General features: G+C 56.0%; 1 protein-coding gene and 1 long non-coding RNA gene across 2 annotated transcripts in view; one reads left to right on the forward strand and one right to left on the reverse strand.

Annotated features, from left to right (window-relative positions):
- CACNA1A (calcium voltage-gated channel subunit alpha1 A) overlaps positions 1-15,763 on the forward strand; it is a 214,159-nt gene extending 198,396 nt beyond the window's left edge. The window contains exons 41-49 of the mRNA XM_044254073.1: positions 7,975-8,082; positions 8,220-8,320; positions 9,554-9,663; positions 9,779-9,917; positions 10,079-10,192; positions 11,510-11,545; positions 12,628-12,814; positions 13,105-13,358; positions 14,131-15,763. Of these exons, the coding sequence (XP_044110008.1) occupies positions 7,975-8,082; positions 8,220-8,320; positions 9,554-9,663; positions 9,779-9,917; positions 10,079-10,192; positions 11,510-11,545; positions 12,628-12,814; positions 13,105-13,358; positions 14,131-14,847 (1,766 nt within the window). The 3' untranslated portion in view covers positions 14,848-15,763. The remainder of the gene's footprint in view (positions 1-7,974; positions 8,083-8,219; positions 8,321-9,553; positions 9,664-9,778; positions 9,918-10,078; positions 10,193-11,509; positions 11,546-12,627; positions 12,815-13,104; positions 13,359-14,130) is intronic.
- LOC122909667 lies at positions 5,233-18,951 on the reverse strand. Its single transcript, XR_006385173.1, has 3 exons — positions 18,886-18,951; positions 7,267-7,435; positions 5,233-5,461 (listed from the first exon to the last, which is right to left on the reverse strand). It is a non-coding gene; the product is annotated as an uncharacterized LOC122909667 (long non-coding RNA).
- Between the last annotated feature and the right edge of the window lie 4,427 nt (positions 18,952-23,378).

A 23,378-nucleotide genomic window follows, 5' to 3' on the forward strand; every position in this document is an offset into this window, starting at 1 on the left:
AGGTCACAGTGGAGGCCACTACCCCATGAACATAGGAGGACTGCCTAGACTCAGGGGATGTGGAGTGTTCAGGTTCTGGATATTTCTTGGGAGCTGACCCGGCCAATGACCAATGGAGGGGATGAAGGAAAGAGAGGAGGAGTCAAGGCCACTGCCAGGGGCTGAGCCCTAACACAAAAAGGACGGAGCCATGTCTCAGTTGCCTGAGACAAGGGAAATGTAGGAAGGGTAGGTTCCGGGCTAAGGAAGGGCAGGAAGTCGGTGTCAGCCTAGAGACACACAGAAGGCAGGGGAGTCTCCAGCTTAGATGTCCTATGTGGGACACACCCCAGGAACATTCTGAAGGAGGCAAGAGAATGAGTTTTCCTGGCTGGGCTGAAGGTGAGAAGTCGGGAGACATCAGATGCTGATAGGAGACTGGACAAGCTCTCCCGGGAGAGGAGTGTGAGCTGAGGGATGCCCCCAAAGACAGCCTGAGGCCCCTGCAGGGTTAGAGGCAACAGAGAAGGGGTGACCAGGGAGGCGAGTGAGGGCCAGGGCAATGTGGGGTTTTGGAGGGTGTCTCCAGCCTATAAGGCACTGCCCAGTAACCAAGGAAGACAAAGCCCAGGAGTGACCAGTGGATTCTGTGACAGGCAGCTCCGGGGGAGTGGTGAAGCCTCCTCCTCCCCTCCACCTGGAATGGGGTTTGGAGGCCTGACAGTAGACCCAACGTGACTTGGCAGCTGGTGGGACAGAAGGACAGAGAAAGAGGTGCACACAGGTCATCAGGGGGCACAGGGGCTGACAGAAGGCCGAGTTCCTCGTCCAGCCCCAGGCTGGGAATCAGGGAACTAAAGAGAGAGGCTAGGGGTCCAACAGCTGAAGCCACCAGGAGGTGAAGAGGAAGGAAGACAGAACTTCAGGGACCCAGGTTCCTTCCAGGGTCCCGAGGGAAAGAGGATAGGGAGGAGCCAAGGCCAGAAGTTGCTGGGGAGGTGGAAGGTTTCCAGGAGGGATGTTAGCAGCTTCTACTAGGACACTGCCCGGCAGAGGGGAGTAGGTTGAGGACAGACATAGTTAGCCAGGAAACATGCAGGTGAAAGTTCCGAGAGCAAAAAGAGCCCCCCAGTATAGCAAGAGAGAATCAGAAAGAGCAGAGATAAGGCTCAGGAGAGGACAGAAGTGGGGGGGGGGGGGCGTCGGGCCCTTGTCTGGCACAGCCTGCAAATTCTTTCTCCTGCAATAAGTCAGAGGTGAGTGGCTCAGGCCTGCCAGGCAGCTCAGTGCTCAGCAGAAGTCCTGCCCAGGTCCTGGCTATTTGTGGCTCTACACTCCCAAGACTGTTTCTTTTTGTTTGTTTGTTTTAAGATTTTATTTATTTATTTGACAGAGAGATCACAAGTAGGCAGAGTGGCAGGCGGGGTGGAGGCGGTGGGAAGCATCCTCCCTGCTGAGCAGAGAGTCCGATGTGGAGCTCGATCTCTGGACCCTGAGACCATGACCTGAGCCAAAGGCAGAGGCTTAACCCACTGAGCCACTCAGGTGCCCCAAAGACTGTTTCCTTATCATTGTGGTTGAAGCTGGTCCAGGTCCCAGCCCAGGGAGGTGAGGAATCCAAAGGGCAGGCAGCAGACTTCTAATCAGGTGGAAGAGTTATGTTCTATGGGCTCATCTTCCCGCCCTGCCCTGTCCTCGCTGTAAACCTGGGCAGATCACACCCTCTCCGAGCCTCAGTCCACCTATTAGCTAATTAGGCCACATAAAAAACAACCACAAGCATAACAGCTTAAAACACCCACTTAACAGCTCTCAGTCATGTTGGTCAGAAGTCTAGACAGGCTCAGCTGGGCTCTCCAGGATCCCACAAGGCCAAAATCAAGCTGTTGGCCAGGCTGGACTCTTCTCTGGAAGCCCTGGGGGAAAATGTACTTTCAGACTCATTCAGGTGTATTCAGTGGCCTGTGACCATCGGCCTGAGGGTCTGCTTCATTGCTGGCGTTTGGCCAGAGGTTGCACTTAGCTCCCAGGGAGGCATCTCATCTTTTGTGTACTCCAAATCTGTCTGATCTCTCCTGCCACCAGGTGGAGAGAAAACTCAGCTTTACAACGGCTTACCTGATTAGGTCAGGCCCACCCAGATAAGTCATGTATCTTACAGCTGGCCGACTTGGGACTTTAATTACATTTGCAGAAGCCTTTCCTGGCAGTCCCTAGACTAGCATTTGATCGAATAACTAGCGTCTTGGGGCAGGAGGCAGGGGCAGCTTCAGAATTCTGCCTGCCATGTGTCACTCACCTTTAAAATGGGTCTAACTGTGCCCCCACTCTTGGTCTGCAATGCCTTTGTGATCCAGCTGCTGTTTCTCTCTGGGGACCTGTTCAGTAGTCCCAAGAGAACTCCAGACTCACATTCAGTGATTACCTAGAAATTCTCAGAACCAAGAGGCACTATTGGACTCACAGTTATGGTTTATTACAACAGAAGGATACTGGTTAAAATCTGCAAAGCAGAGGCACAGAGGTCAGGGTCCACGGGAGACCAGGTGCAGACTTCCAGGTGAGTCACGTGGGCAGCACTGATGTCCTGGCAACAGGATGTGACAACCCAGATGAAGTGTGGCCAACTGTGAAAACCCACTCAAGCCCTGGTGACCAGAGTATATGCTGGAGGTTGGCCGTGTAGGCCTGGCTGACCTTAGTTACTCAGACTCCAGCCCCTCCAGAGGTCACACTAATGGTGGGTCACATGGCCCAAGACCCCCACCACAAATCCCATTGTTGGGGTAAACTATCTCATGTGCCCAAAAGAACTTTCATCATGCAGGACACTCTAAGGACATAGAGGTGACCTCCCAGGAGCTGGTCAGAGAGCAGTCCTTTCTTTCAGAATGCCGAGTTGTCCTTTATCATGAGGATAGCATCTGTGGAACTCCAGTCAGGCCAGTCTTATGACACCCACCAGATGCCCTACATGAGGATTTCAAAGGCTCCCAGGGATGTGCCTGACTTTGTTGCTGTTGTCACTCATACTCCAGACGCTACTCAGTCCCCAGAGGGTCATGCCCCTGACATCTCTGAGCCAGGGACCTCTCCCTATCCTGACTTTGGTGAGGGCACCAGGCCCTCCCAGAGCTCCATGGAGAATAACTGATCCAATTTCCAGGGTTAAGGAAGGTTCGTTCAGTGCTTGGGGACAACAATTAGAACAGTGATGACAATCACAGCCTTTTTAGTTGACTTGTGTCTTAGGAGGGCTGAAAGTATAACACTTATTTTTTTTTTTCAACAACTCCATTCACTTCTAAACACACTGAACTCCTTTCCAGCAGGCAGGGGGCAGCATATGGGAGAATGGACTAACCTCAGTCATACAGATCCTCCAAAAATTGAGAGGTCATTCTTAGCCGGATACTTGGAAGAGAGAGGGCAGGTCCCTCCGCTCACCTCTTTGTCCCCTCTCTGTCCGTCCCTCTCCTTCCTCCGTCTGTCCATCCCTCCTCCCCACCCCTCTGTTCTCTGCACTCAGGAGAATCTCATCTTTGAAGAAAGTCCTTCTCTCATGTTTCTCTTTTTCCTGGATATCATGTCTGAACCCCTGAATTCTCCCTCCAAGGGACTCAGTCTGTGTCCTTTCATTGCCCCCTTGTCCTCCCGCTCCCCCTGGCTGTGCATTGAGGGCAGAGCCAACCACCAACCCAAACAGAAACCCAGTTAGCAGATCCAAACCCCCAGCCACACACTAATACTCGGACTTCTGCGGAGAGCACACAAGAGCTGTAGAAACGTGGAGCCACTGTGCACTACTAGCCCAGACAGGTGTAGGGGATGGTGCATGGAGAAAAAATAAACCAGAGCCAACTATTACCAGACATCTCTGCACCTGTCTGGCATCCCCCGTGCCCACATGGTCCTCAGTCCTGACATGCCACTGGTTGTAGGGGGACCTCAGCTTCCCAAAACAGGAATGCCACCTGCCATTGTCTCAGAAAGGGCCACAGCCCAGGCTAAGCCCACCCAGGGCCAGCCTGGACCCTCATTCAGGATTCCACAGGGCTGACTAGCCAAAAGACCACTGTCCTGCCCTTTAATCTCCCCCAAAGACCAGACTCTCTCTACATGTGGGATCTGCCAGAACGTGGAAGGTTCTGGGATGGGCCTCAAGGGAGCTAAGTGGCTTTGACCCAGGTGCACCAGAGAGGGTGACCTCCTGGCATGTTGTTATCCATCCAGAACTGCTGACCATGTTGGCCATGGCTCACTGAACGAGAGCATTCATTGAGTGCCTGCTGTGTGCCCAGCCCTGTTGTTGGTATGTGGGACACAGACCTGAAAGATAAATGAATCTCCAGCCCTCATGGGGCTGCAGGCAAAAGGCGACAAACAATAAGCATGATAAATTCATGGAGAATGTAATGTGTTGGAAGGTGAGGCATGCAGAGGGAAAGATAGAGCTGGCGGGGGGTAGGGGCTGGGGATTCGGGTGGGGGGAGGGGTAAACCCTAGGTCAGCCAGGGGCTGATCCTGCCCCCAAGGGTTGGCACTCTGGAGACATTTCTGGTTGTCACATCTGGGAGGGAGCTGGTGCCAGTGGCATCTGGAGTGTAGAGGCAGGGGAGGCTGCCAAATGTCCTCCAGGGACAGACTCAGAGCCCAGTGTCACGCAAAACAGGATACAGCAGGGGAGGACCCAGGACGGTAAACCCTGGGACACAACTGGTTTGTGAGGGACTGTTGCCTGCGTCCAGGAGGACCTCCTGATCCTGCCCTCACCCCACCCTGGATGTTAGCAATTCTGTCCCTGGAGAAGGAATAAGTCTGAAGTTCGGCCTGGAAGGACCCCAGCAGAAGGCCACCTTGAAGTCCCCAAAGGATTCTCCCTTTGTTTAAATGTGAAATGACAGTCCCAAATGGGAGACTTCCCAAGTGAATTGAAACAGAAACAGTTGGAGGTGGTGATTCTTAGCCAAGGAACAGTTCTATCCCCTCGGGGACACTTGGCAATGTCTGGGGACAGTTTGGTTGTCAGGACTTGGGGAAGGAGGTGCCACGGGTACCAAGAACGTGGAGGCCAGAGAGGCTAATCACCACCCTGCAGTGCATGGGGTGACCCCACACCCAGAATGATACAGCCCCAGGCGTCCATGGTGCTAACTAGGTTGAGAAACCCTGCCCAGATCCCTTACCTAACCCACATGCCTAGAGCGAGCGCAACAGTCCACTCGGGCGTCGTAACAAAATACCAGAGACGGGGCAGCTTAAATGATTTATTTTCTCACGGTTCCAGAGGCTGGAAGTCCAAGATCAAGGTGCCAGTGGGGCTGGTTCCTGGTGAGACCTTCTCCTCGGCTTGTAGATGGCCACCTTCTTGCTGTGTCCTCGCATAGCCTGGGTCTCTTGCTTATAGGAACAGCAGTCCCGTGGGATCAGGGACCACCTTTATGACCTCATGTAACTCTGATTACCTCCTTAGAGGCCCTACCTGCAAATGCAGTGACACTGGGGATTAGGGCTCAAACATGAATTGGGGGAGGGGGACACAATTCTGTTCTCAGTGGCATGTGTGTTCCTTTTCTTCACAGAAACAGGAAACCTATAAGCTGGAAGGAGAACGTGACTTTTACTAGGAAATGCCACATTCTCTTTTTTCCCTCCCTGGGTCTCTGAGAAGGAGCCACACAGCCCCCCCACCCGCACCCCGGCAACTCAATTAGCTACAGCGGACAGCAGATAGAGCTGGTAATTAATTCCAGCTGCTTCCCATAAGGAAAGAAAAACTGAGTTAGTGTCAAGGGTCTTGAGAGCTTAACAACACGGGGGATTTTCCCAAGGGTCTCCCATGATAGTCCTGAACTCCCAACTTGAGTCCTAACCCACGAATCAGCCCCACCCCCATGCAGCTTGGCCTGAGTGACCACACAGCCCTGCATCACCAGTGGTGTAAAGACAGAACGGACCGTGGAATTCGCCCTCTAGTGGGTGAGATGGGGAACAACATCATGAAGTGATTTGAAGGAATGCGAGAGAGGCAGAATGGCATCCAAGGGAATGGCGGGAGGCTGTTTCAGGGAGGGAGGCCAGCTAGAAGACCTGTTTGGGTTTAGGAAGGGACCTGAAGGAGGTGAGGAAGGAATCCACATGGATATTCGTAGAAAGAACTATCCTAGCAAAGGAAATAACCTGAGCAAAGGCCCTGAGGCAGGACCATGCCGGGCATGTGTGAGGCACAGCAAACTCAGTCTGGAACAGAGTGAGCAAGGGAGGAAGTAGAGGAAATAAGGGCAGATGGCGCAGGGCCTTGTGGGGTCACGGTGAGGACTTGGGCAATCACAGGAGTGAGGGAACAGAACACGGAGAGCTCAGAGCAGAGGCATTGGCGGATTGACTCCAACGGGGTCGGCGCCCTCTTGTGGTGGAGGCGGGGACGGACACAGATTCCTGAGCAGAGGCACCTGCCCTTCTGCAGGCAGGTCAGTCCCGCGGGGCCTCAATAGTCTCACTCCAGAACGAGTTCTGAGCTTTACCTGTGCACTGGTAAAAAGGCCCTTCTGGAGGATCTTTCTCAGAGTAAAGATGTGTGTGTCCAGAGGCACATGTGTGAAGGTGAGCGAAGGCTCCAGAGAGTGCCTGGCAGACGTTTATGCTTTGACCCACATCTGCTGAGAAGCTGGACCCAGGCTCCAGCGGCGGGGCAGGGGTGGCCCAGGGAAATGGAAGGGCAGGGAGGACAGACGCTGGGCAAGGAGAGGTCCACGGGGAGTGGAGGCAAAGTGGGATGTTGGGGTGCCGAGGCTAGGAGCTGCTACTCAGCCAGCAGGCCGATGGCTGCTAGAATTCTGAAACACTTCCCTGCTGGCTGGTACTGGCCCCTGTCCTTCCCCCATCTCCGGGACCTCCCCCACCCCACCCCACAGTCCAGCAACTACAGGGTTAATATTTGGCCCAACAGGGGGCCTCGTGGGCCTTGCTCTAGCTGTCCCTCCATACCTGCTGGTAAAAGCTTGGAACAGCTCCCCTGTGCCGAGCTGGGGAGTCAGAAACAGTAGTAGAAGGGGGGGCGGGCTGGTGTAGCGGTCCAGATGGAGGAGAACGTGCCCATGCAACAAACAGCCCTGAGGTCTCCCACCGACCGAGATTTGCTTCCCACTCCTGTTCTCTGTCCTTCCTGGGTGGGCAGGGGGCTCTGTTCACCAGCCACCGTGACAGAGTTTTGGAAAAAGAACACAGGAATGCCCCCTACAGGCCACTAAATCCCCTGACCCTGAAGTGGCCACTCAGCGCACTCACGCTTCATTGGAAAGAAGTCATCACACAGCCCCTGGCCAAGCCCAGGGGTAGGAAGAGCCAGGCTCCTGGGCAGTCAGGCTGGTCGGACCAGGAATCGCTGGCAGGGAGCCTTAATGACCTCCGTGAGCGGGGTGAGGGACCGAGGATCAGCAGTGGCTGAAGGTCACATCTGTGGGAGGGGAGACTTGGTTAAGGGAGAAACCTCCCCTATCAGGGCTGCTCTGAGACAACCCAGCCTCTCCGAGGCTTAGCACGGGGCTCTGCCTCCGACCTGTGGGCTGCTGTCATAGTCATTCTTCGGCAGGACACTGTCCTAAGGCTGCACACATACTAGCTGCTTTGATCTTCAGACCATTCTGTGAGGTAGGTCCTACTGCTGTCATCCCATTTTGCAGATGGGAAAACTGAGGCACACAATGGTAGCCTAACACCTGAGCCATGCAGTGGGTAAGTGGGAGCCAGGCTGGGACCTGCGCCTTCCCACTCCTCCTGATGCTGCCTGTCCCCCCCCGCCCCCAACATAGCCCCCCCACGGACCAGAGCCCACATGGTCATTTGTCCTCTGGGTCAGGCCTGCAGGGAACTGGTGACCCATGGCAAGCAGGATTCCAGGGCCTGAGTTGGCAGGAGCTGCTGGCTTTCCAGCTGCCCCGGAGTCTGGCTGACCCCCAGGCAGGCAGTCAGGGCCTCTCTGTGCCCACGTTGCAGGCGGAGCTGACAAACAGCAGATGGACGCTGAGCTGAGGAAAGAGATGATGGCCATCTGGCCCAACCTGTCCCAGAAGACACTGGACCTGCTGGTCACCCCCCACAAGTGTAAGAGCCGCGCCTGGCCTGGCCCCGGGCTCTGCCCTGCCAGTGTGGGAGGGGGCAGGGAGAGAGGAGGCTGGAGCAGGGGCTAGGCTGGCGCACACAGGGCCCACACCCACGGCGACCTCACCCTGTGCCCCCAGCCACAGACCTGACCGTGGGCAAGATCTACGCAGCCATGATGATCATGGAGTACTACCGGCAGAGCAAGGCCAAGAAGCTGCAGGCCCTACGCGAGGAGCAGGTACGGCCCTGGGCCCTGGCCCCCTCCCCGCTGGTGCTCTTTCCCCTGCGGGCCCCACAGTGACAAACCAGAGCAGCAGGGCATGGCCAGGACGCAGGACAGGTCACCGGAAAGTAGGGTTGGGCCGAGGAGGCAGCCCAGATGAATTCATCTGTTCCTCTAACACTTATTGGGCACCTACTGTGTGCCAGACACTGTTCTCAGACCTGGGGGCGGGGGGGTGCAGCTGTGAGCAAAACAGACCAGAATCACTGCAAAGCGGACATTCCAACAATAATAAGTGACTAACACGGCAGGGAACAGTAAGTGCCCTAAGAAGGCATGCTGGGGGAGAGGGGTGCAGTCTGAAACCGGTGATCAGGGAGGCTGCCTGGAGGAGGTGATGTCGGGCAGAGACCCAAAGAAAAAGAAGAGGGAGAAAGCCACGTGGATGTCTGAGGGAAGAGGGCTCAGCAGGTCTCCCATGATAGTCCTGAACTCCCAACTTGAGTCCTAACCCACGAATCAGCGAATCCCTCTGAGGCAGAGGGAACAGCAGGGCGGAGGTCCTGTGGCAAGACTTTTGAGTTTGGAGAAGAGCGATGCGGCCAGTATGGCTGAACACAGCGAGCAAGAGGGGCGGCAAGGGGGCGCCCGGTCGCTCAGTCGGTGAAGTATCTGATTCGTGATCTCAGCTCAGGTCTTGAACTCCGGGCAGTGAGTTCAAAAAAAGAATGGAGACAAGGGTGAGAAAGTGAGAGGGCAGACTGTGGAGAGCCTTGGGGGCCCTTGACACGTTTGGTCCGGGTCTGATGGGAGGCCCCGCCCCCGGAGAGAAGTAACCACGCTCAGGTGGTCGCTGGCGCCCTCTGGTGTCTGGGGTGGATTAGGGCTGGAGCGGGGAGCCAGGGGAGGAGGTGAGTGGCACAGTCCAGGCGAGGCCATAGGGCCAGAGCTGGGTGAGAAGTGATCCTGTTCTGCACGGACTTGCAGGGAAGAGTCTAGTGGACTGGCTGATGGAGGGAACCTGAGTGTGTGTGTGTGTGTGTGTGTGAGAGAGAGAGAGAGAGTGTGTGTGTGTGTGTGTGTTCAGGATGTCAAGAATGACTGCGCTGGGGGGCTGGGGCTGCAGGGGGAAGCATTGAGTGTCCTCTGCACAGCTAGCCAGACCCGGAGCCTCGAACACCCTCCCCAGCCTACCCACTGCCCCTGCCTGTCCACCCTGTACCCACACACTGTTCTCTGCCTCTCCAGAACCGGACACCACTCATGTTCCAGCGCATGGAGCCCCCATCTCCAACCCAGGAGGGGGGCCCCAGCCAGAACGCCCTCCCCTCCTCCCAGCTGGACCCAGGTGGAGGCCTGTGAGTGTGGCTCTGGCCAGGAGGTGGGGATGGAAGAGCAGGGGGGCACCCTTCCCCGGTGCAGACACCCCTGGAGTGCCCACCGCCACCCTGTCCTCTGTCCCCCCACACACAGGATGGCTCATGAAAGCAGCATCAAGGAGAGCCCATCCTGGGTGACCCAGCGAGCCCAGGAGATGTTCCAGAAGACAGGAACATGGAGCCCAGAGCGGGGGCCTCCCACCGACATGCCCAACAGCCAGCCCAACTCCCAGGTGCCTCTGTCCCCCCCCCTCCGCCTCCCAGCTCCCAGGCCTAGGCAGCCCAGGAGGGAAGGGTGTGGGCCCCACAGCTGCAGCCGCACACCCACCAGGCCACCCCTGGGGCCCAACGGTCGGGCCAGGAACTCAGCTGGCCTTGCCCTGATGCCCCACAGTCTGTAGAGTTGCGAGAGATGGGCAGAGATGGCTACTCGGACAGCGAGCACTACCTCCCCATGGAAGGCCAGGCCCGGGCCGCCTCCATGCCCCGCCTCCCTGCAGAGAACCAGGTGAGGGCTTTCACCCACCCCCCCGGGGCTGGACTCGGGCCCCTGGGGTCCAACACACAGCCCAGGGTATCTCTTTCCTCTGGGACCCGGGCTTGGCGGGGGGACCCACCTGCGCTCTCCGCAGCAGGGGGCAGGCCCATCCTGCAGTGCCCAGAAGGCCTGGCCCTCTGAGCTCCTCTCTGATGGAGACCAGAGAAGGGAAGGGGCTCCCCTGGAGCAGGACACAGTCGTCACTGCCAAGTGCTTTCCAGCTATCCAGGTTGGAGGGGCCAAGGCAAGGGGATGTGGAGGTCATGTGGGGGTGTTGGGAGGAGGTGGTGTGTCGGGGCTGGGTGAGCTGCGCGCACACACACACACACACACACACGCATGCACATAGGTCTGCTATCAGGAATTTGGCAGGTCCTAGGACCTGGTAGCAGAGTCTGGGGTGGGCCTGGAGGCAGCTGGGGTTTGTATTTCCTGTCTGGTCTTTGTGGGGGCCAGTGGGGGGAACAGGGCCGTATGCCTGGTGTGTGTCTGTGTGTGGCTGGCTGCTTTGCCCAGCTGCAGAGGCCACTTGGTTAGTGGGGAGGGGGGGCGGTGGAGTGGAGAGATGCGTGATCCCGCTGCCCCAGGCTTGCAGGGACAGAGGGGCCAGAAGCCAGAAGCATGGCTGGCTGCCCGCCCAGCCTGAGAGGCACGGTGGCATGTGGGGCCGGGGCGGGCTTCCCGTGTGCTGTGCCGTGGTGTCTGCACGGAGGGGTCAGCGGTGGGGGGAGGCTGTGCTGTGCCTGGCGGGGCCAGGGTGGCTCAGGGACCTGGCTGGCCTCTGGCTGCAGAGAACCTGGGTCGGGGGGGGCACCTAGCTGCATGTGGCTGCCAGCCCCCTTACCCCATCCACCACCAGGACAGAGTCGCTGGGCCCCAGGAGAGGGTTGGGACAAGCCAGCTGACGGCCGCCCCCTCCCCAAGCTTTGAGTGTCAGCCGGAGCCAGGGCTGGGGCGCATTGCATGAAGCAGAGCCCAGGGCCAGGGGCCTGTGGCCACGCCATCCCATCTGTCGGTCTCGTGCCTCTGCCATCTGTCTGTCTGTGGTGTCTCCTGTCTGTCTCCTCTGTGCCCGTGGGAGGCTGGCCAGCCGGACCTGGGGTCACCCACGCACCAGGGACTTTAACCTCTTTCCCTGCTTCCCTTGCTCCCCTCCCCCACACTGCCCAGGTTTCTCTCCCCAACCCTGGCATCTCCGTGTACCACCTCTCCCTCTCCCTCTTGGCTTTTATATTTATTTTCTTCTTTCTGTTTTTCTGTGTGCACCATCCCGTGGGGCTGTGACAGAGGAGAAGGGGCCGGCCACGTGGGAATAACCTCAGTGTATGTACCTCACCGCCCACCTCCCAGCTGGGCTCCGGCCCCCTCTTCCCGCCCACCCCCCCTCGTGGGAGTCCTGTCATCTCTCCACCCCTTGGACCCCGCCCTTTCGTTGCAGACTGCACCCCCCTCGCCCATGAAGCCCCATCCTTGTGTGTTGTGTCCTCTGTGTGCCCTGCTGGGGGGGGGCGGGGTCTGCCCCCCCCACCCCTCCCCCATCTTCACCCCCAAGCCCCCAAGCCAGGAGGTGCCATCTTTCCAAGAAACCTGATCCGCAGCGCCACCGGGCCCACGCCTTTTCAGAGGCTCTCGTTCCCCTGACGCACCTCTGACCCTCTGGTGCTGAAGCCTCATGTCCCTTAAAACCGAAGTGCCACTGACCACTCAGCTGGGCCAGCCCCGGGCACCATCCTCCTCCTCTCCTCTCCCAGCAGCAGAGAACCACAGGCCCCTCTCTGGGGCCTGACCTGGGAGGTGCAGCTCCCACAGGCTCCCAGACTGCAGGCCAAGAAGAGCGGGTCCCCCCCAGGGCCTCAGGTGCCAGGGCAGCCCCTCCAGGGCAGGCTACAGGAGCCAGACTTGGGTGACCAGGAAAGACCGGTCCCAGCTCACCCGAGGAAGGACAGTGAGCTGGGATTCTTGGTGCCCGGCCCTGGGCTCATAGGAGGCCTGACCACTGCCGCCCCCCCCTGCCCTGCCGTGGGAGGAGAGTAGGCAGGATTGAGGGCAGGGCCCTGTGGCCCCACGGCCCCAGGGGACACTCTGGATGGGAGAAGCTGTCCCCTTCAGCTTGCCTGTGTGTCTCTGGCTGAATGGCCAGGGCTGGGTGGTGGTACCTCCAGGGCTGGTTTTGAGAAGCAACAGGAGGGGATCGGACGGGGCCTCCCGGCAGGAGCCCGGGGTAGGCCTAGGAGGAGGCAGAGGCATCCTGGGATCCTGGTGGATCGGAAACCGAGCCCCAGGGCGCACTCGGACTCTGCCCCGGGTGGTCACACCTGGTCACTGAGGGCTGATGGGGCAGAACGGACCGGGACCACTTCGTGCAGGCTGCTGACCCTGGCCCGCTGGCCTGTCCACCCTCCCAGACCATCTCGGACACCAGCCCCATGAAGCGCTCAGCCTCCGTGCTGGGCCCCAAGGCCCGGCGCCTGGACGACTACTCCCTGGAGAGGGTGCCGCCTGAGGAGAACCAGCGGCACCATCAGCGGCGCCGGGACCGCGGCCACCGAGCCTCTGAGCGCTCCCTGGGCCGCTACACAGACGTGGACACAGGTGGGCTGCCCTGCGGGCCCCAGGAGACAGAGGAGGGCAGGAGAGGAAGATAGGGCAGAGTAGGGCAAACATGGAGAGAGAAAAGGAGTGGCCTGGGTGTGGAACAGGACTCTCCGGGGACAGGACCAAGGGACCCCGAGCTGGGCCAGGGGCTGCTCAGAGCCTGGGGACCAAGGCCCCTTTCGAGAGCCTGCACCGCCCCCCCCCAGGTGACCTCCCAGGTGCACATCTCACCCACTCCTCCTTCACGGTCACCTGTTTGTCTGATCCCCACCCCAACCCGGGCCCAGGCTTGGGGACAGACCTGAGCATGACCACCCAGTCCGGCGACCTGCCATCTAAGGAGCGAGACCAGGAGCGGGGCCGGCCCAAGGACCGAAGGCACCGGCAGCACCGCCACCACCGCCACCACCACCCGCACCCCCCACCCTCTGAGAAGGAGCGCTACACCCAGGAGCCGCCTGACCACGGCCGGGCCCGGGCCCGGGACCAACGCTGGTCCCGCTCACCCAGCGAGGGCCGTGAACACATAGCGCACCGGCAGGTGGGTGTGGCACTGGGCGCCCCAGACCTGAACCCCTGGGAGACCAGTGTGGGGGCTGGGGGGGGCACACCATAAGAGCCCCTCCAGGCAGGGTCCTCTCTCCCCACTGTGACCTCCAACCCTGCCCACCATTGGGGTCCCCAAGCTCCCGGGGATGGGGAGAAGCCCGGCAGGGGTAGGCACTGGCTCCCCACTCTGCCCCCCCAGCCCCCCTGCCCGCCCGCCGCCCCCTCCCCTGCCCCGCAGCTGCTTCCTCTTTGGTTGTGGATCACGTTTGAGTTTCTGGCCAGCGCGGTCCTTATGGCTCATGCCCCCGCTGGCTGCCTGCTGCCTTTTGCTTTCCTTTAACCCGGCTTCCGTTTTTGTTTCGATTATGATTTCTGTCCTCTGGACGCCTGTGAGTAATTTTTGAAACTTCTGCTATTTAACCCCGAAACTTACAAAACTCCATTTCTCATTTCTCTTTTCACTTTGTTGTGTTGGTTTTCGACTTCCCCTCCCTCCTTGTCTCTGACTCCTCCTTCCCTCCTCCTCCTCCCCCTCCTCCTCCTCCTCCTTCACCTCCTCTTCCCTGTGGCTGTTGCTTTTCTCCTTTTTTTCCATTCAAATGTCCTGTGTCCCCCTCTCCTCCTCCCCCGTCCCTCCTCCGTCCCCTTTGGTATTCCTTTGCCCCTCCCTCTCTCCCGCCCGTCCTCTGTGTCTCCTCCGTCTCCTTCTGGTTGATTTTGTTGTATCTTTTTTTTTGATTTCCTTTGTTTCAATTTTCGTGTAGGGCAGTAGTTCCGTAAGTGGAAGCCCAGCCCCCTCAACATCTGGTACCAGCACTCCGCGGCGCGGACGCCGCCAGCTCCCCCAGACCCCCTCCACCCCCCGGCCACACGTGTCCTATTCCCCCGTGATCCGTAAGGCCGGCGGCTCGGGGCCCCCGCAGCAGCAGCAGCAGCCACAGCAGCAGCAGCCGGCGGCGCGGCCGGGCCGGGCGGCCCCCAGCGGCCCGCGGAGGTACCCGGGCCCCGCGGCCGAGCCTCTGGCCGGGGAGCGGCCGCCCGCGGGGGGCCACGGCAGCAGCCGCTCGCCCGCGATGGAGCGGCGGGTCCCGGGCCCCGCCCGGAGCGAGTCCCCCAGGGCGTGTCGCCACGGCGGGGCGCGGTGGCCGGCGTCTGGCGCGCACGCGTCCGAGGGGCCCCCCGGTCCCCGGCACCACGGTTACTACCGGGGCTCCGACTACGACGAGGCCGATGGCTCGGGCGGCGTTGGCGGGGAGGAGCCCCGGGCCGCGGCTTACGACGCGCCACCCCCTGCGCGACACACGTGCTCGCCCAGGACTCCCCGGGCCCCAGGCCCGGCCTGCGCCTCGCCTTCCCGGCACGGCCGGCGACTCCCCAACGGCTACTACCTGGCCCACGGACTGGCCAGGCCCCGCGGGCCGGGCTCCAGGAAAGGCCTGCACGAAGCCTACAGCGAGACCGACGACGACGACTGGTGCTAAGCCCGGGCGAGGTGGCACCCGCGCCCGCCCGGCCCCCCCACGCACCCCACGCACACGCCCCACGGGGAGGAGCCGCGCACAGGCCGCGGGGCCACCTCGCTGCCACCTGCCCAGCACACAGGGGAGGCCCGGGAGGGGCCCAGGAGAGGACCTGCCGGACGACCCCGGGCTCTGGAGGGAGTCCCCAGGACCCGGACACACCAGGGTGTCCCGCAAAGACCCTCGGCCAGAAAAGCCGCTCCTGGGCAGTGATGCGCCCCCCACCCAACCCCGACCCTCCCCCGCACGACGGGGGCCCTCGGGGCGGGGGGGGGCGGGGCAGACAAACCACACAGCCAAGGGATTCGAATTAACTCAGCCATTTTTGGAGAACCTTGGGGAAAAATGGAAATTAAAAAAAAAAAAAAAAAAAACATTTTTAAAAGAAAAAAAGGGGAGAAAAAAAATCGCTTCTATTGATGAGTTTTATCATCTCAATCGAATCTTTCCTTTCCCTGGTGAACGCGAGCTGGTGGCCCGTGTGGCGGAGAAGCCAGAAGTGAAGCTGAAACCCAGCGACCCACACAGACTTCCACCAGACACTCATACCCCACACACGTTCTCAGACACACACAGGAGTGCTTGCTGGTTATACCAAACCCTACTATTACTGCCTGCAGAAATCAATTAAAAAAAATAAACAATTTTAAAAAGGACAAAAAAATTAATGATTGAGAAAAGAAGCATTTTTTCTGACATTTGGTCCTGCTTGAAATAACAAAAGAAAAAGAAAAAAAAAAAAAAAAACCACCACCACCACCGATTTCCTTTGCTTCTTTTTTCCTTTTTCCTACCTTGTTTGAAAACTGTGGGCTTGGGACTGTGAATTACTGCATGACATTCAAAAAGAAAAAAAAAATAAAAAAGTTGAATCAAAGGGCTTTTGATTGCACTGGTCTTTATCCCTCTGCAAAGCGCTCCCCAGGTCTCTTTGGGGGAATGGTAGAAGGAGGCCCTTTGAACGTATTTGAAAGTAGCCAAGGAAGCTGTGACTCTCTAGGCATCCAGTCTTGGCGATGTCTGGGTGTTGCTCCAGAGCCAACAAAGAACAAGGCAGACAGGCTCTGTGCCTCACCGCACTTAGTGGCCAGAACTCTAGAAATCCTGGCTACCTTAACAAGCCCAGGAAAGCCAAGGCCAAAAGCCAGGTCTTTGCCAGCTGTCCTGGCTGGAAGTTAGAGTGGTGCCCCCCACTGCCACCCCACGCCTTCATCCTCAAGCACCCAGGTCTCCAGCCATCTGCCTGCCAAACAGGTTCTACCTAAAAGCAACCGTTCTGGAAGATCAACCATCCCGCATGACCATCCTGCATGACTGGGCCAGTGGGACCCCAGAGAGCACCCGTGAGGTCCCAAACATTAGCAGAACTCCTATGGGAAACACCCTGGCAGTGGGGAGTCCTAGAGCTCAGTCAAAGCAGCCCACCCATGGGTGCGAATGGATGGTCATGGCCAGCTCAAGATGCCAGCAGTGTAGCAGACGTATAGGGGGAGGTGGGGTGCTTACAGAAGGGACTGACAGCCTACCCTCCATCCCCCTTCCAGCCCACCCGGGGCACCTGTCTATACCCTCCCACTCCAGACTTATGGAAGCTGACCCCACAGATGGAGATGGTAGAAGACGCCCCCCTCCCTGACCCCCATCCTCAGGGCCTCACCTCCCTGCCTGTTCTGTGAATGCCTCTGTGATTATGGCCAAGAGCTACAAAACTGCAGTCAGTGAGGTTAGAAGATGAGAGGGCTGTGTTGATTCAGGTGAGCAAAAGGCCCATTATAACCCCTTGTTCAAGTTGAGCTAAGAGGCCTTTCTTTGGAGCACCTCCCTAGAGAGGGTTTCAGAGAACCCCACAAAATCTATAGACACAGAGAGCGGGGTGGTCCTCAGGGAACATCTGGGTAACAGAGGAAGGAAAATCAGAGGCCAGGCAGCGGGAGACTAACCACAAACATCTACCACACCCCGTTGGGGACAGTCCCTGGACCTGAGGAGCTTGGCCCTGCCACCCTCCCTAAAACCACTCCCAGCTCAGCTCTAGCCTCACTGACTGTGTGACCTTAGGAAAGTGACTTAACCTCTCTGTGCCTCTGTTGTCCCATCTGTAAAACAGAAATAATAATAATAAGACTATGATAATTAAATGCATTAGTCTATATCAGCTACCAGCAAACTTTGCCTTAAAGGATCAAAGAGTAATATTTTCAGCTCTGTGACCCAGACAGTCTCTGTTGCAACTCTTCAACTCTGCCGTTGTACCAGGAAAGCAGCCAGAGATAATAGGTTAATAAGTGATGTGGCTGTGTTCCAATGAAACTTTATTTATAAACAAAAGCAGTGGGCCAAATTGGGCCCTTGTCCTACATCTGACATTCCCAAACTTTTTGGTATCAGCGCCTCTCTACATTCTTTTTTTTTTTTTTAAAGATTATTTATTTATTTATTTATTTGAGAGAGAGAGAGAGCAGGGGGAGGAGCAGAAGGAGAGGGACAAGCTGACTGACTCCACGCTGAGTTTGCAGCCTGACACGGGGCTGGGACCCACAACCCTGAGATCATGACCTGAGCTGAAATCAAGAGTCAGAAGCTTAACCAAATGAACCACCCAGGTGCGCCCCCCTGTTCACGTTCTTAAAAAAATTGGGGGGGGGGGGCATCTGGGTGGCTCAGTTGGTTAGGCGACTGCCTTTAGCTCCGGTCATGATCCTGGAGTCCGGGGATCAAGTCCCGCATCCAGCTCCCTGCTCGGCAGGGGGTCTGCTTCTCCCACTAACCTCTCTCCTCTCATGCTTTCGCTCTCTCTGTCAAATAAATAAATAAAAATCTTTTTTTAAAAAAATTGTTGGGCGCCTGGGTGGCTCAGTGGGTTAAGCCGCTGCCTTCGGCTCAGGTCATGATCTCAGGGTCCTGGGATCGAGTCGGGCATCGGGCTCTCTGCTCTGCAGGGAGCCTACTTCCTCCTCTCCCTCTCTCTGCCTGCCTCTCTGTCTGCTTGTGATCTCTGTCTGTCAAATAAATAAATAAAATCTTTTAAAAAAAAATTGTTGAGGACTCCAAAGTATATCTATTAATGTGGACTACAGTCACTTATATTTACCATTTAGGAATTAAAACTGAGAATTTTTTAAACTATGTATTAGGTTTGTGGGTTTTTTTAAGATTTTATTCATCTATTTGAGGGAGAGAGCAACACAAGCAGGGGGAGCGGCAGACAGAGGGAGAAGCGGGCAGAGGGAGACACAGGCTCCCCACTGAGCAGGGAGCGGGATGCAGGACTCAATCCCAGGGTCCTGGGATCGTGACCTGAGCTGAAGCCAGATGCTCAACCGACTGAGCCACCCAGGCGTCCCTACATACTAGTTTCTAAATTGCAATCAATAATAAACCTACCAATAGTAATAAAATAAAATAAACCTTACAGTAAGAATATTTTGGGGGCGCCTGGGTGGCTCAGTGGGTTAAGCCGCTGCCTTCGGCTCAGGTCATGATCTCAGGGTCCTGGGATCGAGTCCCGCATCAGGCTCTCTGCTCGGCGGGGAGCCTGCTTCCTCCTCTCTCTCTCTCTGCCTGCCTCTCTGCCTACTTGTGATCTCTCTCTGTCAAATAAATAAATAAAATCTTTAAAAAAAAAGAGAATATTTTTAATGAAAAATAACCACTTTTTCAAGGAAAAAAAACGTGAAAAAGAGGCTTTGTTTTACGTTTTTTGCATCTCATTCATATCGACTCACAGAAGACAGCTAGCTTCTCACATCTGCTTCTGCATTTAGCTTGTTCCAATACCCCATATCTTCTGGAAACTCACCACACACGTGTGAGAGAATGAAAGTATTAAAGGCACAGGACATCTTAATAGCATTATTAATAGTATCGTAATATATAATATGTTCTCCGAACCTCCCCGTCCCAGAGTGAGTAATTGCTTACCAATGACATTACCACCATGGCACCAAAGCAGAAAGTTTGACAGACCTTGCTCTAGACCCCAACCACCCTTGAGCTTACCTTGGGCCAAGAAGGCTGAGAGACTCCAAACGGCAAGGCAGGCAGACCTCTTTCTATAATCATGACATCTAGGAAGTGACCAGTCCCGCAAAAAGCTGAATAGAGGGTTTTGACTTCCTACCCAGGCATTTTAGCCAATCACAACCCCGGCAGACTTCTAGAGCAGCTGCCTGCCCAAGGCAGGGCTGGCCTCTGGCAGAGGTCCACCTCCCATGGTGCCGAGGCTATTTAGGAGCACGTGGGCCCATCTGCAGCCAGGGAAGCCACAGCCATCTGTCCATAAGGGAACAAGGCCCACTGCCAGAGCCCCCCAACGACCCCAGGACCCAAAGGCCAAACCTGTGGCTGAGTGTCAGGAAGCTGGACCCCAGGCCTCCGCCACCCACACCTTCAGGCTCAAGCAGGTGTAAAAGGCCCAGGAGACTCAGAATGAGGGATCAGGAGAGGAAGAGGGAGGGCGTGACTTGGCTTAAGCCCTGGTTTCACAAATCCCTCAGTCCCCAGGGCCTTAGCCACAACATCTGGAAGGCTGACAAAGGGGCAAGGAAATGGAGACTCTGAAAGGCCGGCCTGCCACGCAAGTGCCCTGGGCAGCACCCCTCCTGGGGAAAACAGTCTGAGAGACCCAGGCTTATTACAGATGTGTCCTCAGTGCTTCAAGGAACTGCTTCCCTGTAATCCACAGCCTCCAGTTGCTATCTCTCTGAACCTCAATGTTCTGTCTGTGAAATGGGAACTTACCACTGTGTCAAGGAGGCGACACATTGCCTCTACCCTCTTAGATTCAGTGACTGTGGCCTGTGAATTAAACTAATGAATGACAGATTACTAGGGAAAAAGGCATATCATTTTTATGAATATTTACATGCATAGAAAAGCAGTGAATTTCAAAGAAGTGATTAGACCCAGGGGTTTAGATACCATTTTAACAAAGAAAAGGGGATTTGGGCTTCCAGGGACAATAAATGGTGGGGAAATGACTAGGAAATGTCTGGTAGAAACGAATGGATGATAAAGGTTATTTTCATAAGGTTTGTTGATGATACAGGCTCATTTTGGTGCCTCTCTATCTTCAGTGATGAGTCACTCTTCTCTTCCTGATATAGGAGAAAAGGGGACATCTTCAAAAAGGGAAATTTATGTCACTTTCTTAAAAGAAAATGTATGCCCTGCTTTTAGGTAGAAAAGGGGAGAACAGAGGCCTCTTCTGCATCTCACTTGCCTTCAGCTTAAAATAATCCTTTTGCTAAAGTGGCATATTTGGGGGTGGCAAATCTGACCCCCATCAGCTGTCATCAAAGGACCGGCAGAGTGTGGATGGGTGACAGCGCTTGGCTCGAAGACTTGTGGGAAAGCCAGATCCGGGTGTGGGCGCCAACCAGAGCACCCCAATATGGGAACTACTAGTTCCTCAGGAACTCTGTACAGCATTGAGGTGAAGTCCTGATTTCCGGAAGCAACCAGAAGGAGGAGGACTGCGACAAGCGTCACCGACACAGTGAGGCAGGTATCTCACAGAGATGCGCCCTTACAGTGATAAAACACGTAAGAAAAAGGAAAAGGAAAACAAACGGCTTAAACAAATTAAAGAAATAGTAGCAATATTGCTCTCCTAGGACCAATATAACAAGTTACCACAGTCGGAATGGCTTAAAACAACACAAATATGGGCGCCTGCGTGGCCCAGTCGTTTGAGAGTCTCCCTTTAGCACGGCTCGGGTCATGATCCCAGAGTCCTGGGATTGGGCCTGCATTGGGTTCCATGCTTGGCGGGAAGCCTGCTTCTCCCTCTTTCACTCCCCCTGGTTGTGTTCCCTCTCTAGCTGTCTCTCTGTCTGTCAAATAGATAAATGAAATCTTAAAAAAAAAAAAAAAAAAAACAAAAAAAAACCCAACAGGGACCTGGGTGGCTCAGTGGGTTAAAGCCTCTGCCTTCGGCTCAGGTCCTGGGATCCGCATCGGGCTCTCTGCTTGGCAGGGAGCCTGCTTCCCTTTCCCTCCCTCTGCCTGCCTCTCTGCCTACTTGTGATCTCTGTCCGTCAAATAAATAAATAAAATCTTTTTTTTTTAATTTATTGTCTTACAACTCATGAGACAAGAAGTCCTAAAATCAAAGTATTGGCAGAGTCAGCTCCCAACTGAAGCCTCTGAAGGAGAATCAGTCTACAGCTTTCGTCTAGCTTCTGGTGGTTGCTGGCAATCCTTTGGCATTCCTTGGCTGTGGCTGTATCACCACAATCTCTGCCTCTGTCTTCACCTGGCCTTGTCCCTGTGTCTCTGAGTATCCTCTTCTGTCTCTTATGAGGACACTTCTGCTGGATTTAGCAGCACCCCCAATCCAGTATGATCTCATCTCTGTCCTTACCCTAATTACATCTGCAAAGATCCTATTTCCAAATAAGGTCCCTGTGATTTAATAAAAAATACATTTGGGGATGCCTGGGTGGCTCAGTCAGTTAAGCATTTGCCTTTGGCTCAGGTCATGATCCCAGGGTCCTGGGGTCAATTCCCACATGGGGTTCCTTCCTCATTGGGGAACCTGCTTCTCCCTCTGCCTGCTGCTTCCCCTGCTTGTGCTCTTTCACTCTCTCTCTCTCTCTGACAAATAAATAAAATCTTAAAAAAAAAATATATATATATATATATATATATATGAAGAAATATATTTGGTCTTTGTCCCCAGTTCCTTGTACAGATCTTCTAAAACCCTTGGAATTTCCTAAGTCATAGGAATGTCTTCTATCATTCATAAGGGGTTCCCCCCAACTTTTTTTTTTTTTTAAGGTTTTTTTTTTTTTTTTTTTTTGACAGAGATCACAACTAGGCCCAGAGGCAGGCAGAGAGAGGGGAGGAAGCAGGCTCCCCGCTGAGCAGAGAGCCTGAGGCGGGGCTCAATCCCAGGACCCTGGGATCATGACCTGAGCCGAAGGCAGAGGCTTTAACCCACTGAGCCACCCAGGCGCCCCCCCCCCAACTTTTTAAAAGGATTTCTTTAAGTCATCTCTACTCCCAACGTGATCAGTTACCCCATCACGCCTAACCATTCGCCCTCTGGCCTCTAGGTGGCGCTGCCTATCCGGTGCACCTTGACCCTAGGAAGCTTGGGGATCGGGCTGATCACTAGACAGGGGGGAGCTTTCAGGCCCACCCCAACCTCTGTCGCCCTCTGTGTGCCCTACAGGAGCTGACTTCACCCTGAGCCTGTGTCTCAGCCACAAAATTACTGTGATGAGGAGTCGCCCACACACTTGCCAATGTTGGCCATTGGTAGGGACTGAATGTTTGTGTCCCCCCCAAAATTCAAAGGTTACGATCTGGTTCCCAGTGTGGTGGTGGTTGGAGGTGGGGCCTTTGGGAGGTAATTAGGTGATGAGGGTGGAGCCCCCATGAATGGGATCAGTGCCGTTATAAAAGAGACCCAGGAGTGCTCTCAGCCTTTTCGAGAGCGTGAGGACAGAGCGAGAAGGCGGTGTATATGAATCAGGAGGCAAGAGGACCCCGCCAGACACCAAATCTGCCAGCGCCTTAATCTTGGACTCCAGCCTCCAGAACTGTGAGCAATAACTCTCTGTTATTTATAAGCCCCCCGGGCTCCAGGATTCTGTTACGGCAGCCTGAGTGGACTCAGACAGCTGAACACCTGCTGAGGGCCCAGGGGATATCGCTGCGGAGGATGACGGGACAAGGACTGCTGGCCGGAGAAGCATCTTCAGAGGGGGTGGACACGGAACCGCTCTCATTCCACCCCTGCCCTGGATCTGCCATGACAGCCTCATCTGCTAAACGTAACACCCACGTTCCATCTGGCCTCCTGTGCCTGCCTGGAATAGCAGCCCGAGCCCCCTGCAGTCTTCCCAGCGTGCCCACTACCTCGGGCCCTGTGAGCTTCCCAGAGCTCCAGGCCCCCTCCCAGCCTCCCACACAGTTCTGCCCAGGCCCACCCCCCCTTCCCCCCACCCACCCTGCCCCAGCCCTTAAACATGAGAACAGCCTCACCATGTACAACATATCCTCCAAGACTATGTTTCCTCTGTGAAAATGAGCTGGAGGGGGGCACCTGGATGGTTCAATTGGTTAAGCATCTGCCTTTGGCTCAGGTCGTGATCCCAGGGTCCTGGGATGGAGCCCCACATTGGGTTCCCCTACTCGGTGGGGAGCCTGCTTCTCCCTCTCCCTCTGCCTGGAGCTCCCCTTGCTAGTGCTCTCTCCTTCCTGAAAATGAATAAATAAAATCTAGTAAATGAATGAATGAATGAATGAATGGACCCAGATGCCTTTTTCTCCAAAAACTGCCTCCTGAGCTCCACATTTCCCTGTAGGATTAAAGACCACATTGTAATAATCAGCCGATTGGACAACCAAAAGGCACTCAGAGACCTGCACCTTGTTTAAGTTGGTGTCCCCAGCCCAGTTGCAGTTCCTGGCCCCCCAAGGAGGCGCAGGGGAGCTATTGTGGAGCTAAGGTTGCACCTGCATGACAGGTCAAGGTGCAG

Source organism: Neovison vison, chromosome 6 (assembly GCF_020171115.1).
Source record: "Neovison vison isolate M4711 chromosome 6, ASM_NN_V1, whole genome shotgun sequence".
Classification (NCBI taxonomy): Eukaryota; Metazoa; Chordata; class Mammalia; order Carnivora; family Mustelidae; genus Neogale; species Neogale vison.